Raw genomic sequence first — 16,766 nt, 5'->3', positions numbered from 1 at the left:
TATACTTTTCCAATTTTTTATTATTATTAGAGACTGGTGATGTTCAAAGAAAAAGGTATGTGATCTGCTGAAAAGAGGATTAATTGCTATCTGAAGCTGCAGAGCTGAGTTGAATATTCCCTGAGATGAATATGTTTTAGCCTCAAGGGACAATCCCTTTCCATATTAAAGAAAACCCTTAATTCTACATATGGTTAAAGATATTCTTTTTTTTAATCACAGACTGAAACATTATGATTACAAAATGGATGGTTAAGTTCAAAACCACCGGACACACAATTCTGGCTGGAAATATCTTGCCCACCATCACCACCAGTCTGGTAGCTCAAACAGAGTTCATATTTTGCCCGTGTGACTGAACAGTGAATTCCGGAAATATGGGTGATGCTGCATGGTACAGGCCAGTGAGACGTGTTGCATTCATGCAGCAAGCCATGGCTATTTTTTGAGACCTGTCTACAGGACTGCATCAGGAATCCCAACAAGCTTGCAGCTTTCTGTCCAGAGTCTTCTCTGCAGATCCTCATCATAGGAGAGATCAAGAGATTTTGTCCTTTGCTCGTTATAGAGATAGCAGCTGCCAACTCCTTCCAGCTCTGGTGAAACTGCTGCATAGATTGACGTGGATGCACCCTCTTCTGGTGTCTGTGGATTAAAGAAACCAAAGCAAAATAAGAGCATGTGGAACAGGTATTTGAGAGAACAAGGTTCATTGAGAAGCATGCATTTTAAGTGATGCCGAACTTTACTACTCAGCAGCTTGAAACAGAACTGTGCCTGTGATTTAAGCGAAAAAGAAATCTTCTGTTCATAATTTTAAGTGAGCATTATCCAATCTGTCTTCATGACTGTACAGTCTTTTGGGCAGGAAAATGTATAAAACAACATGCATGGGATCCATCTGGGTCCAGGCTTACATGCAGCGGTGGGGGGGGGAAGGCATTTGAAATGAAGCTTTTCTTTCTGCCAAGAAACCTGTCTTGCTACAGCCTAACCAGAGAGATAGTCTGATCATGTGAAAGGCAAACTTCAAATCCACATATGAACACACCCTGATAGTAAGCCTATTCAACCCAATGGGACTTTTAATTCTGAGTACACCGAATGGGATGGGAAAAGGTAATGGAACAGAGCTTTATCTTTCTGCTAAGCCATTGGTGAACTTTTTAAAATCAGTGTGATCTCTTCTGGATTTATGGGGTTTCTCAAAGTTCAGTCCAAGGACAGCTGAGGGAGCTTGGCCATTTCTAATTTCAAGCACAGTGGTTTGGGATATTGGTAGAGACGGGGCAAAATATCTGGCAACATTTTGCAGCTAATCCTGCAAAAGACCAAGATTGTAAAAAAGTGGGAAAGCTAGAGAGAGAGAGACAGACAGACAGAGAACTGCTAACACGCCAGATCTCCCTCCCTCTTGAGACTTGCTATATATTTCTAAGGGTTAGTTGTTCTATCATGAACAATAGACGATTTTCAAAGTCTGTAACAATCTGTCTAGTCTAATCGCACATGAGCACCACACTGAAAAGCATATTGAGGCTTCGGTCATACGTGCAGGAAAATGTGGGGGGGAAGCATGGCTGTTTGGGCCGGAGTAAAATAACACGCAGCGGCCCGATTACACGTTTTGTCGAGGTCCCGTGGGGGGAGGTGGCGATCACACGACGATCCTGCAGCATGGTAAAGAAGTGGCGCAGCGCGATCACACCAGCAATCGCTAGTCGCCGCTTCCGTAGAGAACGGGAGGTTTTTTTTCCAAACCGAATTTCGCGCATACGCATGACCGAGCAATTGCATCCGCAAAGCCCTGCCCATGCGCGCAACCAGAAACCACCCGCGGACGTCCGTTCGTTACGGGGACGCGGATGGCGGGTGGTGGGCTTACCGGAGAGGGTGACAGATGCTTCCAGACCCCAACAGAACTCCGAGGCATAGCCAATGGAGGGGGAGGTGGGCCCCCTCATCACAGCCCCCTAACCGCCTCCGCAACAGTGGCCATAGCAACCCTCCAGAGGTGGCAAGCCTGGCTACAGTGGGAGGGGGCAATAGGTGTGGGCAGGAGACGGAGGAATGCCATGGCCACCGCACAGCTAGCCAGCCGTCGACGCCGCAGCAGGCGGCGGAAGTCCCACAGAAGAAGGGATTTCCTGCACATGTGATCGAAGCCTCGTACTAGTTTTTTACTCTGCATCTTCGGCGGGAAGCCTCGGATTCGCCACGGGAGCTCTACACTTCCCAGATGTTGCGGTATGATCGTGGCCGGAAAAATCTGCCTATCTTCCATCTCTGTAGCATGGCTAATGCTCCGTGTGACCGCAGCCTGAGAAGAACAGTCCTGGAGGTCAGCTGTACCTGCCAGTGCGGTGTCCTCAAATGTGAAGCAGATACAGGCATTGTACCTCATCTCTGCTTTCAGCTTGCCCCTACTGCTTCCCTCTGTAATTTTGCATGAGATGGAGTGCGCCGGAAGGCAGGGAGTTATATGTTGCCTAGAAACCACTTTGCTCAGACAGTTTTGATGCCCTATGTGGCCAAACAAAGCTGCTGTAATTTCCTTTTCCAGATAAAGGAATTGTCTATACCACAAACATATATCAGAGCCACATGCCATTCTGTGAGTGTCTTTGTTTCTGAACATTACGAGCACGCGCGCACACACACACACCTCCTACAATACCTCAAGGTGCTTTGGGTGAAATCCATGGAAATTCAACTGGTTTAACAGTCAGAGTATTTGCAAGCCTTCCCTAAAATATTGAGTCATTATTTATACCAGAATACAAACTTTCTTCCTTCCCTAAGTGAAATTTTTATGGCCAGGAAAAAGAAAAGAAAATGTGGATGATGCCATCTCCTCGTGATCTGTGCCCTTTCACAGTGACAGACCCCCCCCCCACACACACTTTGTCTGCCTCCTACAAACTGCGCAGGAATTGAATTGTTGTCTACGTTTTCAAGCAACTGCAGAACAGCCAGGACACAAATGTATGATAGAAAAACAACACAGAAGATGACATTGCTCTTTCAATTTCATCACCAACCAAAAAAGAGAAAGCAGTTGTAAATAAATGGAAAGAAAGGAAAAGATCTATGCAAATTAAAGTGACCTCGTTTTTTTAAAAAAAAAAAGTAAGGGGGGGGGAAACAATTTCTGAGGTCTTCAAATTTTGGATTTTAAAAAGAAAATGAATGACTTTGACAGGATTATTGTTGCAACACAACTTTAAGCATAACCTACCGATGGTACTTTAGCACTGTTGTCCCTAGCAGTACTATGGTGCCCACTGACACCTTTCCTGGAGCCAGCAAAGTGCTTTGAGAAAGTGGGAGGGGCTAGGTGGGTGTTTGCCCAGCAGGGCATCTAATAGGCTGTACAGATTAAAAGCCATCATGTTAAACAGAGCTTCTGCCTGAAATACTGAGCAGTTCTAGTTATAGAACAAAGTTTGAGTCCAGTAGCACCTTTAAGACCAACAATAACACTTTCTTGGTCTTAAAGGTGCCACTGGACCCCAGCTTTGTTCTGCTGCTTCAGACCAACACAGCTACTCACCTGAATCTATTACAATTATAGATAAACTTGCTCCCTGACATTTTGTGGTTGGCTCCTCCTCCTGCAGCAGCCATTTTGTGTTTCACTCCACCACCTGTGGCAGCCATTTTGTGACTGTGCCCACCGCCCTGTGTCAGAATATCAAAGGTGCCCACAAACTCAAAAAGGTTGGGGGACACCTGCTTTAGTAGTGTTCAGTTAGTACTTATTCACCCACTGGCTATCACATTTTTGTAGTGTGTGTGGTAATATTTAAAGGTAAAGGTAAAGGTTCCCTTGCTCGAAAGCCAGTCGAGTCCGACTCTAGGGTTGCGGTGCTCATCTCCGTTTCAAAGCCGAAGAGCCAGCGCTGTCCAAAGACGTTTCCGTGGTCATGTGGCCGGCATGACTAAACACCAAGGTGCACGGAACGCTGTTACCTTTCCACTGAAGTGGTACCTATTTATCTACTTGCAATTTCTTGCTTTCGAACTGCTAGGTTGGCAGGAGCTGGAACTAGAGACGGGAGCTCACTCCGTCATGCGGCACCCGGGTCTCGAACTACTGACCTTCCACAGCCTGCAGTTCAGCATCTTAACCACTTGAGCCACCGCAGCTCCTGTGGTAATATTTACTACATCCTTAAAGGGATTATGTGATGTGATAAATTTTCAGCCATTGCTGAATATAGGCTCATTTAGGTAATCCATACTAGCTAAATCAACACTGATGTTTTCAAATCACTAATCTCTTTGTAAATGTCAGCCCCTGGCATTTCGCTGTAGTTTTCAACATGGATAGAGCCCAAGATCACCGGATGCCTGCAAGGATGTTGGGAAATGGGGTTTACTCACTGCCACTGGGTTTGATCTGAGATTTTTTACTCAGTATACAGCAATGTTACACACCAGCAAGTCATTTCTTTCTCAGCAACAGAACAAACACACTTTGGAAAGCAAACACCAATACTGATATTGCTAGCATAATTACACATTTTATCAGGATGAAATGTTCTTTACTCTGCCACAAGCAGACGAAGGTGTGGGTTATATGTATAAATGCATTGCATTCAGTAACAAGATATGAGCTAGAGACTATGACGACCAGGGTGACAGCAAATGAAGACTGTGGGTTTAATCCAGCATAGCAAGGTAAACTAAAGAGTTTTATTTGGCATGGAGATTTATCATCAAAGTGGCATTCTGTCAAAAAGAAAACTAGTACATGTCAGAGGCAAAATCAAATTAAAGTAACAATGGCCCCTTTCACATTACTGTACTAAACTTGATTAAAACCAAGATGTTTAAATTTTTTGCAATCACAAACCCAACGTAAGCAAACCAAAACAGTGATAAATCAATAGCAGCACATTCTGTTTTTGGAACTCCTCATGAACCGAAAGGAGGGATAGAACTGGAAAAATAAATACTAAATTGTCCTAAAGTTTAGTTCATATGCTGAACCATTAAAAAGGTAACTCAGTGCCCAAAGATTTGTCTAGATAGCTAAGCCTTACAGTGCTTTCTAAACACCGGACACACACATTGATCCATCTTCTCTAGAAGCTCATGCCAGAAGCCTGGGGCTATTGAAGAAAAGGCTCTGCTCCCCACTTCCCACCATCTGAATCTCCATAGAGAACAGGATTCCAAGCAGGTCACCGGTTCACTGAGTGTAACCAGCACACTGGGCATTCTTTGAGAAGTACAAGCCTAATTGTGAATGCCTTTATAGAAGGAAAGGGACATTTTTGTCCAGGAGCACCACTAGGATTTATCTCTCTTTTGACAGCACAAGAGCACCAAACCTGCGGGGAAAACTCACTTTTCCAAGAGTCACTGAGTGAGTCAGACTTGCTGATCTCAAGGTGCTATCATCTGTCCTATACTCAGGTTGGAATCTCAATAGAAACAGAGTGAGGAAGGATGGTTTACCCGAGAGCACTGAAGCTGTTCCAGCACTACAAACTGACTGAAGTTCCCAGGAAAGGCAACATGAAATATTGGTCTATAATTGTTATGGTCATCTCTGAAGAATAACTGACTTCCAGCCTCATTAAAGTAGTCTGACACTCTGCAAGTACATACTGACAAGATCTCTGCCTACACCAGCCCTAGCCTGATGCCAGCTAAAAGGACATGACAGTGGCTCTCTCTCATCTGGCATGGATTCCACAATGAGTCTGGTATCTAAACTAGACTGTGACAGGAACTATGAACCTGTATGGTATCCTGTAGTGTTTTACTACCTTTCTTGTAAAGTACCTGGCATAGTATAAAGAGAAAGCTGAGGCAGTAAGGCAAAACAATACCATTTTATTTGGAGAGGTTAGAAAAAAAACATAAAGAAGCCTGAATTCAGGTCCGTGTTTTCCCCCATAAAGAACTTTTAAGACTCTATTACGAAGCAACTTCCAGTTACAAGAAAAGATGATACATCTTATATGGCTTTGAATATCTGATAGGGAGTCACAGCAGTATTTAAGCACTAAGGGTCCTCAGTGCAGGCTACTTTATTTTATGTTCTAGTGAATTCATAGCTGCTAGCTCTTCTGCTGCCTGTCACCAAACCATCCCTCATCCCATTTTGGTATATACCAGGGGTCATTTCCTGCAGAAGCGCACAGGAGTGGAGCTTCGGCAGTAAAGAGCCCAGGGGGTGGGCACATGCAACAAGCCCCACCCCCTGCTCCCAGCAGCCCTCAGTCAGAGCAAGAAGCAGCCAGGTAAGTTGCAGAGCCCCCCCCAGCCCCCCGGTCCAAAACAGTCCAGTGGCACCTTTAAGACCAAGTTGTATTCAGGTACAAGCTCTCCCTCCTCTGCGAGGACAGATCTGCCCATTCCCCTCCCCCCAATAGCTAGCAATCCAAAACAGTCCAGTGGAGCCTGAGCGGTGGGTGTTGCCTTCTGACACACTTCCGGTGATGTCAGGGGGTGTGGCATATGCAAATAAGTTATGCTAATGAGTTATGCTAATGCGCTCCTGCACCTCTTTTTCTACGAAATGACCCCTGTATATACCATCAACCATTCTTCTCTTTTCCCCCCTCTCCTTCCTGCTTCTCTAGTAGATCATATTGGGCAAAATAAATCTGTGAGTTTTTTGTGCTGCTGGTTGCTTTGGAAAATTTCCCATTCCTTCATAAGAATGGTTATGCTAGGCAAATAAATTAACAGCTTCATATCTCGTGTCAGTAAAATTTATCTTGATAAGCATCAGAATTATGTTAAAGTTCAATACTATAAATGCAAGTAACATACAACTGCTATCTCCTTACAGGTTCTGAGGAATTTTACTTTGATCATGAAAGCTTATCCCTTGGCAAATGTTGGTGGTATTTAAGGTGCTACTGGAGTCAAATTTTCATCTCCTACTGCAGATGGCTACCTACCTGAAAATACTACAGGCAGGGCTGTTGAGAGCCACCATGGGCCCTCAAACAAAGATTCTACCTGCGCCTTCTGTATGACCCTGATCCAAATCATTTGTCTAATTTTGTAACTTTCTTTTGTACACACATACATATGTGTGTGTAGCAACATAAGACACATCTGATGAAGAGGGCTGTAGTTAAAAAAACCCCTTCACATCACAATAAATCTTCAGTAAATAAATCAGCAAGAAATATATTTAAGTTTACCCTTGTACCTTTACCTAGCACAAAAGTAGAGGGAAATTTATTGTGTAGTGGTGCTGGATAAGAAGTACTGGGATCATTGGGGCTGAGTTTGCTGACATATTTTCTACAAAGATTATGTCATTTGTCATATATAGAGAAAGAGAAATTAAGAAAAGAAAAAAAGGTTGCTTTATTTTAATGTTCTACACCCTGCTAACAGCCTGCTAACAGGGGCTTTGCAAGATCTGGCTGAGCAAACAAAACTATGGAGCTGGGTGGAAGGAAAGGAAGAAGGAAACATACTGTGAAAACAACATTGTTAGGAGGTTGCAGTCTGGCAATGACTGTGTCAGTCATGTGCTGTCCTGGCTGGCCTTGCTTTGTTCCAATGCTGGCTTGGTTGATAAGTTTAGCAGAGTCTGATAAGCAAGGGTTTCCCTCAGCCCTGTAGTAAATGTTGCTGAAAAGCCTGGCCAGCAGAGTCAGAGCAACTCCTGTTTAATGTGCTATGATTTCCCTAGTGGCTGCTGTAGAGCAGAACTCCATTAGTGCAGAACTGCCTTAGACATAAATTAGATGCATTCTGAATGCAGAGTGCTGCTGGCTTCAGGGGCCCTCCAACTGACTTGGGCCCCGGGAAGTTCGTCCCCCTCCCATCTTTTGCCAGCCCTGCTTACAGGCAGTATCTTACAGGAAGAAACAGAAGCATTGTGCAATGCAGTGTAAGAATTTACTGACCCCAATGTAATGTAATCAGTAGACATAATCAATTTAAACATTGTGTACACAAGAGTTTTCATTTGGAATAACAAATTTGTATTAAAAACTTCTGAAGCATTTACAGTATCTCTGACCACACAGATAGCTCTTGAGTTTATGACACTTATAACTGAAGAATGCTGAGCCTTTATGTATCCAGGCAAAATTGATCTGCACCTGAAAGGCAAAGGTAAAGGTTCCCTTGCTCGCAAGCCAGTTGAATCCGACTCTAGGGTTGCGGTGCTCATCTCCATTTCAAAGCTCAAGAGCCAGTGCTGTCCGAAGACATTTCCGTGGTCATGTGGCCGGCATGACTAAACACCAAGGCGCATAGAATGCTGTTACCTTCCCACCGAAGTGGTACCTATTTATCTACTTGCAATTTCTTGCTTTTGAACTACTAGGTTGGCAGGAGCTGGAACTAGAGATGGGAGCTCACTCCGTCATGCGGAACACTCGGGTCTCGAACTGCTGAACTACTGACCTTCCACAGCCTGCAGTTCAGCGTCTCCTATCCTCTTTCCTATCTCTCTCAGCTCCATTTGCCCCCCTCCCCAATTTCCTGTCAGGTGCTTTGTTATCCTTCAAAACTCACCTTCCTCAACCTTCTGTCTGGGAGACATACCAGAAGGCCCAAAAGAAATTTGTTCAACTATGCATCAACCATGAAAAGGTTAATTCTGCTGTATAAGTAGCCTTAAGGTTTCCTGCTTTGCCATAATAAACATTAAACAAAGTGAGACATTGTACGTTTTGATAATCTGTGATTGTATTTAATAAAGCAAAACAAAGAGAATATTTTGTTTAAGTACTGATGCAGAATTTTCAGATATCAGCATATTACAATTAGGCACACATGGTAATTGTTCCTGCATCAGAAACATCTACAAATATATTTCATTAAAATAACAGCACATTAATTTCACTATGCAAAGGCATAGCTGCAGTCTTGTTCAGCTCCTTTTTATTTCTTTGAAACTTGGCAGATTTTCTTCCTAATAGAATATGCTCACTGTTGTCTCATTACTGAATCCAATCAACAGATTGGCTAGCAATTTGTTCCATTACTATTTTCACAAACCTATAAAGTGCTAGTTTCCCCACCATCTATGACAAGATTTATACACTCCCTAGGTAAATATGTTTTCTGTTGTTAGAACAGTGTTTAGAATGCTCCTACGTTTTAACATTGTATCTCAGAGAAAGTCATACTTTGCTGGTAACAACAGTTCTGCAGCTGTTGTATCATTCCATGTCCACGCGATGAACAACTGCAACAAACACCAAAGAAGACTGGGAGGGGGGGGCATGAACAGGAACCTTGTTTTCTCCCAATAAAATTCTTTCTTTAGTCTTCCCACAGTGAATAAACAATACATACTCATATTGGTTTTTAAATGAAAAAGCAGGGGGTCCAAAAATAAAATTTATTTACTGTATAGCTGGTATCACATCATACAAAGCAAAAATGAAACTTCTGTCTTTCCACTAAGTTGTTTTGGTCATCATAATTCTCACAGCTGTGCTCTGACGTCAAGTACCCTTGGGAATAGGGATATGCATTCAGTTCATCTGAACTGAATGCACCCCCGAAAATGGCCTATTTGGGCCCCTTTCGGGCTGCTGCAGGCCGATTCAGATTCTCTGATCTGAATCGGCTTGCCGCTGAATTGCCACCGAATTTCAGTGGCAATTCGGCCCCATTATATTCGATGGGCATTTGAAATCAATGGCGAAAACATAGGGTATATTCTGGGGGCTGGAGGGGAGGGGGTTTGAGGGAGAGGCTCCAAACCCACAGGGTACCTGCTGGAGCCTCTCCCCAAGATACCCACCAAGTTTCAAGAACATTGGACCAGTGGGTCCAATTCTACGGGCCCCCAAACAGGTTGCCCCCATCCCCTCCATTGTTCTCTATGGTGGGGGAAAAGTTACTTTTCCCCATCCCCTCCATTGTTCTCTATGGTGGGGGAAAGGTTGGCAACCCTAATGGCAGCTCATCTGCCAACCCAGAGACAAAGTAGTTTTGCAACTAAGGAGAATTTTTAGACGTCTGATTCCATGGCAAAGGTGTGTCTCAGAATGAAGAACAAAAACATCCACCACTGGGGAATGCAACTACTTAGAGTGCATCTAACTGATGTGACAATGTTCTGTCACTGATTTAAAAAAATTGAAAGAAGAGCCATTTTTGTAAAGATGAGTTTAGCATAGAGATGTAAAATTTCCGGAAATTTTGAAGCTCGGAAAAAAACCCGTTCCCCCCCCGTTTTTTTCGGGAAAAAACAGAAATTTTCGGAAAAATTGAAAAAAATGCTACATTAGCATTTCTTTTGTTTTTTCTAGATTGAAAGTCATTCTGTTACTTTAGGAACATAAAATATGACTATGGACATTTTTACTTGGCATGAAATTATCACAACTAGCATATTAAAAATATAGTGTATCCAAACAATTATTACAAACAGAATACCCACCCACATGCAAAAACAAAACTGAAAACTTTTTCTGTTCTTGTGACAACAGCACCTCCTAAAGGAAGAAATGCATCTTGTTCTTGCATTGGAGAGTTCAGTTTGTAACCTAGGACTTGCTTGTCCTCAGTGCACAGAAATTAGATCAATCTGATATATATATATATATAAGAAATGATTTGGAAAATATTTGAACACCTTGTCTTAAAATATTTCATTCATCATGTTAAAATAAAACGTTCCATAATCAATTTCTTTTCTTTTCTTTTTTCAATTTTTCCAATTTTTCGGGAAAAAACAAAAAAGGCTTCAGGGAAAAAACAGAAAAAAACCATTTCCCCCCCAAAATTTTCCGGGTTTTTTCTGGGCCTTCACACCTCTAGTTTAGCACAGAGTATTGATAGAGACAGAGCAGTGCTCAAACCTTTTTATTTCTGTGCTATGTATTGTTTGTCCACTGTAATAATGCCATTCAAAGCAAAATTATACCCTTTAAAGTCAATTGACTTCAATAGTCTTGTAATGGTGTAACTCTGCTGAGGAGGGCACTGTACATCACCCATGAGGTTTTTCCTTGTGATGTTGTGATTCTAACCAGGTATTTACAAAGTATTTGAAACCCCATGGGAGAAAAAGGTACTGGTGGGTGTTTATCTGATTTGTTGGAGCAGGAAAATAGCAGATGGGGAATGGTTAAGCTTTTCCTTCCTGCCCTATTACTTTTGCATCCCAAATTACTTCCTTCCTAAAGAGGCTTTTTTAGGCATGCAGGTAGTTTGTCCTTCTGATTACATCTCTCTCTCTCTCTTTTAAATTCATTCCTGCAATCAATTCTCTGTGGGAAGTATTGTATGCAAATTAACATGGGCCTAGATTACTGTATAAACTGGTGGGATCCCTAATAAACATTAAACAAAAATTAACACACACTGGTTATAGCTATAAACATAAAATGTTTGTCCCAATAAACTATGCATCCTCAAATATATTCTGGCTCCTGTGTACATTTTACAACCCAAATAAGGGTTTTTTGTTTGAGAACTAATATAGGTTTGGTTTTCTCTTTCTCCCCTATGCTGCATCATCTGATATATATAATTTCCCTAACACGTTGGCACTTTCCAGCTCTCCCATTGGCTGTGCTGTGCGCTCCATCAGCCATTGGCCCATCAACCACCAATCAAGAGTACTCACGTGCCATTGGCTGGGTGCTGGGTCCACTCCTCTTCCCTGCCCACTGTCGCCTCAGCCACTGTTCCCTGTCAGAATAAACTGCCAAAATGGCTGTCTCTCCTGAGGAAGATACTTCTCCTACTTGGCTCCTGTGAGACTAACTTTTCCCTCAGTGGCTGTTGCTAGGCAACCAAGCTTGGTTCAGTCAGTAAAATGGCAAAGCCAGGAGGCTCTTTCCAGGCATTTGTGGGGAACTCACTGGGGCCAGTACTAACTAGGGTTGCCAGCTTAAGGTTGGAAAATTCCTGGAGATTTGGTGATGGAGTCTACGGAAGCTAGGGTTTGGGGAGGGGAGAGGCCACAGTTGAACTGATGGCCATAGAGTCCACCCTCCAAAGCAGTTATTTTCACCTGGGGAACCATTGCTGCCATTCCCCAGGTGAGGGTTGGAGATCACTCAGAATTACAACTGCTCTCTAGATGGCAGAACTCAGTTTCCTTTGAGGAAATGTCTGGTTTGGAGGGTGGACTCTGTGTCATTATACCCTGCTAAGGTTGCTTCCCTCCCACTTGGGTCCCTACTGCGGAGAAAGACTACTTTTCCTAGGTAAAGGCTGCAGGTGGTGGTGGGGAGATGGAAAGCTGAAGTCAGAGAGGCAGATAAAGGTAGGTTGATGATTGGGCTGGAAAGGATTGGGTTGCCAACGCCAGGTTGGGAAATTCCTGGAGATTTGAGGGGTGGAGCCTGGAAAGGGTGGGGTTTGAGGGGTGGGAGGGACCTCAGACAGGTACAATGCCATAGACTCCACCCTCCAAAGCACCCATTTCCTCCTGGGGAAACACTGATGCCATTCTCCAGGTAAGGGCTGGAGATCACTCAGATTACAACTGCTCTCCAGATGGCAAAGATCAGTTCCCCTGGAGAAAATGGTAAGCTCTGTGTCATCATACCTTGCTGTGGTCACCACAGCAAATTGACACTGAGTGCCCAAGACCAGGGCACCACCCAGAGCCTCTTTCTAGAGAAGTACAAAAAAATAAAACTTTCAGGGAAGGGAGCAGCATCAGAAATTTTCTTATGTTCATTTTGCAGGAATGTGGTATACTTCTCCTGCCATGAAATGTCTGTTGAAATACAGCTTCAAGCTGGCATCTGTTTTGCAGGATGCTTATCAACAGGATTTGAAGCTGCTTTGATTTGTGTGTACTGAATGCATCCCCCACCCCATAGAAGACTCTTCCCTTTAATCAGTTTTTTTGTAATAAGGATCTGATATGTTTTGTACAGCAACTGTAAACTACAACTGTGAATTAAAAGACTGACAATCCACGTAACTTTTCTTGTTTCCATTTCAGACCTTCTTAGTTGGGTCTTGACATGATCTTCAGAACCCTGACCTGGACGAAACCCAATCTCCAAGAGTCCCATTTTTATAGCAGCCGCTGGGAGGGGTTTCTTGGCACTGTCTATACAATGTACCATGTGCCTGGGTAGGAATGATATTTCATTAAACCAAGCTACCTATAACCCATCCAGAATCTTAATATTTTTTCCAACTTATGACAATGCCAAACATTATAACTAGTGATTACATATGTGTAAGTTCTAAGAATAAAAGCAAAAAGATTCACAAGATACACCACATTAAATGCAAATATTGATTTTTTCTTCCCCCCCTACTGTAAATCTTTTTCCCAAAAGACCTAGAGATAAATGAAATTTAGTTCTTCTGGACACAGAGGTTTGTTTTTTTTTACAAGGGTTCAAAGCTGTTGGGAAGTGGATTATTTTCCTGCTTCCCCACAGAACCATGATGCTTTCATGTACTCTCAAGATTTCCCCAGCTTTTCTCCAGTCTTTCCAAACATTTTGTGAAACACTGCAGCAAAGACTGGATGACTGTTGGGTGGCTGGGAAAGTATGGATTTCCCCAATCCTGACTATGTGCAAGCCATTTTCTCTGCCCTTGTGGTGGCCAATTCCACCCCCTGGGGCTTTAAAAAACAACAACAAAAAAACCCTGTCAATTAACCATCAGGTTCTTCACATTCCCAACTTTCATATTTTTTTAAAGCCCTACCCCTTTTCATTGCAGAGATATGCAATCTCTTTACATTCCTTTTATATTTCCACAATGCACGGGATTAGAAAATAACCTTTACAAAAATCAAAGCTAGAAATCTAGAGAACCTGATACACAGATAGTTACAACAATGTATTGATATTCAATTGCTAATTTAAAAAAACTTGTAAAAACCCAGGTGGCATGGGGAGGGGGGATAGCTACTGCAGTAATACTGGGCAGGGAAAGTGAGGAAACCTTATTGTGTGGAAATCCTGTCAGAAACCCCCCCCCTCCACAAGTGGAAGTAGGAGGCATGGAGTATGAGAAAGTGAAACTTGACTGACAGACTGTTAAGAGAAAAGAAACTCTGCTGTTAGCACCTCCTAAGGCTGATGAAAGACAGTAAGGAGAAAATTGCTTGGAAATTTGAGTTAGATTTCCCACTTGCAATTCGTTCTTTGCTTTCTGTTTCAGTAAAGTGATTGAATGTGAACTCTAGTAACATGCCTTAATTGCCAAGCTAACTAAACAAGTTCTCAGGTGGGTAGCCATGTTGGTCTGAAGAAAGAGAACAAAGTTTGAGTCTAGTGGCACCTTTAAGACTAAAAAAGTTTAATTCTGGGCATAAGCTTTTGTGTACATGCACACTTCTTCGTTCATTAAGTTTATCAGAGTAACAGAAACAAATGGGATCATCAATGAATAAATAAACGCCATTCATTGACCCCATAACCAGAGACTTCAAGGAGGTCAGAGGTAGATTCAAGTGGGTAGGCATGTTGGTCTGAAGCAGTAGAACAAAGTTTGAGTCCAATGACACCTTTAAGACCAACAAAGTTTTATTCAAGCTTAGTTTATATGGTCCAGGACATTCAGTGGGTGACCTCAAAGCAGCTTTTTTATTGCAAAGGAACTTCAGGAACAGACTAGAAAAGGAAATTGCTGAGTTGCAAGTTATTACAACACTCACAACAATGAAATCCACAGGACTTAGCAGGGATATTGGTTTCTTATCTCACTACATTTGCTAACCTCATTCAGCCCTTACATCTGTATTCTCACCAATCTCCCAGACGGGCCATATGTGCAATTAATTTTATTTTATTTCTTATTTGGAATAACAGATTGGAATAGTAGATTGTAATGTAACGTAATGAATAGTAGAATGTAATGTAATTAGGAATGATAGTTTGGAATGTATTTCTCTGGTCTGGGGACATAGGACGTAACTCTATATAGCCAATCACCCCACTTCAAAGATGAAGATGCTATAAGGTTGCCTTCATGCTTAAGAGGAGACAGGTGGGGCATAATGGCAGGGTCTCAGTTAATTACTCCCAGCATTCCACAATTAAGGATACATCTGTGCATCAGTCTCCAATTTTGACAGATTTATTTCCTTCACACATTTTTTTCAAGATTCATCCACTTTTATTTTAATTACCTATATAACTGCATCACACGTCATCTGGTAGGAAGTGCAATCCCTGAAATTTAAACACACACACACACACACATATGTGTGTGTGTGTGTATATATATATATATTCCACATCCCTGGTATTCGGTGGTTGTAATAACTGATTCAGCAACCAGTTTCAAGATAGAGAAAAGAGCTGGACCTTATGTCTGTGTGAAAGATATAAACCACACTGATTTTATAAGCTGCCTTGAATGGCACAGGGGTGGAAAATCAATTTCCTAAATAAATCTCTGTTCATAGTTGTAAATGTACAGGGAAGGAAAAGGTTACAGGTGTTTAGGAGAAAACGAAAGACACTCTGCTCAGACGTACCTTGCTCCTTATTTCTAAGAGTATAGGGAAAAAACAGACTGCACTTGTTCACTGGTGAGGGAGAAGCATCTCTTCGTATTCTAAGATTTCTGCTTAAGAATTCTCAGCCACGGATTCACTGTTTCATCTTGGGCTAGTCACTCATTTATTCACCTCTCTGTTCGTCAGCTGTAATGTCCTCTAAATAATATAAATATATTCTTTTTAGCAGTGTAGTACACAGATACTATACATCTAATGTAATCTGGGGCTTCAGGACAGCCCGGCACTTCAATCTGCTTTCCCATTAACTAACTGCACCTCAGTCTTGTCAACTAAGCTTCCGTTTACCGGCCCTCATCCATCCCACTGCCTTCTCCAGGCATTTGTACAGGGGCTTCTTCCACTTCCGCACTGTCATTTTTGTCACTCCTTTGTCCCTATTGCTTCAGGGTTTTTTTCACCCAATGTGTTCCCTCTAGTAGTCCATGAGGGAGCAAAACACATGTGGAAAAGGAGGAGGGGGGGACCCAAAGCAATAGAGAAAACCAATTGACAAAAGTGACAGTGTGGACTGTTAGGGAGAAACAGACCAGGAGGGTGTTACCCACCTATTGGTGACACTTTACTTCAAAGCTTTGGTGATCTCTCCCAGCAGTTTCACACAGATTTTAAAAAGAGAATGGGAAGGACAAACATATGCTGTTTTTTATGATCTCATTAAGGCTGGTGTTCATCGAGATAACAGGGATATCAACTGTGCCATTTCTTGTGTTCTGCTGCTGATACTGACCCGTCCCACCACAAGAAGCAGCTTCTACACTAAACTATTCTAGAGCCTCTGTGAGGCATCATAATACCTCTCGAAAGCCACTAGCTTGGTATTAGGGAAGCGAAAGTATAACAAGAATTAGTGTGGGTGTGGGTGTGGGGGGGCCATAGCCTGATCAGCACCTTTGAAAACAAAACTTTAAATAAACATTTGCTTTTTCACTAATCGTATAATATCCTTAATGAATGAATGAAAGGAGGCTGACCTTTCAGTTCTTAAATCTATGTTCACTAAGAGGATTACGACTGTGAACTCTGTAAAGCCTTAGGCCTGGAACACAGATGGGGAGAAAGAAAATGAAGTTAATTTTTATTCAAACTAAAACAGTTGGCATCACTCTGGGAGATAAATTGCTTTAATTATTTCCCCCTTGCTAAATTTGTGTTCCCATCATTTCATGAAAGCAATGCATTAGCTCGTGCTTTAAACAATAAAATCAGCTGAGAACAGAAGGAAGATCTTAAGAATACTGAGCGCCAATGGGAGGGGGACAGAACTAAATACCAAGCTGAGAGCACCCATAGTTGTTTTATACCA

At 42.4% G+C, this 16,766-nt stretch overlaps 1 protein-coding gene across 1 annotated transcript in view; it reads right to left on the bottom strand.

Annotated features, from left to right (window-relative positions):
- Nucleotides 1-252: 252 nt before the first annotated feature.
- DHRSX (dehydrogenase/reductase (SDR family) X-linked) overlaps nucleotides 253-16,766 on the bottom strand; it is a 176,376-nt gene continuing 159,862 nt past the window's right edge. The window contains exon 7 of the mRNA XM_015406989.1: nucleotides 253-645. Coding sequence (XP_015262475.1) covers nucleotides 457-645 — 189 coding nt within the window. The 3' untranslated portion in view covers nucleotides 253-456. The remainder of the gene's footprint in view (nucleotides 646-16,766) is intronic.

Source organism: Gekko japonicus, unplaced genomic scaffold (genome assembly GCF_001447785.1).
Source record: "Gekko japonicus isolate JY-2015 unplaced genomic scaffold, Gekko_japonicus_V1.1 scaffold1761, whole genome shotgun sequence".
NCBI lineage: Eukaryota > Metazoa > Chordata > Lepidosauria > Squamata > Gekkonidae > Gekko > Gekko japonicus.
This window is presented reverse-complemented; position numbering and strand designations above follow the sequence as displayed.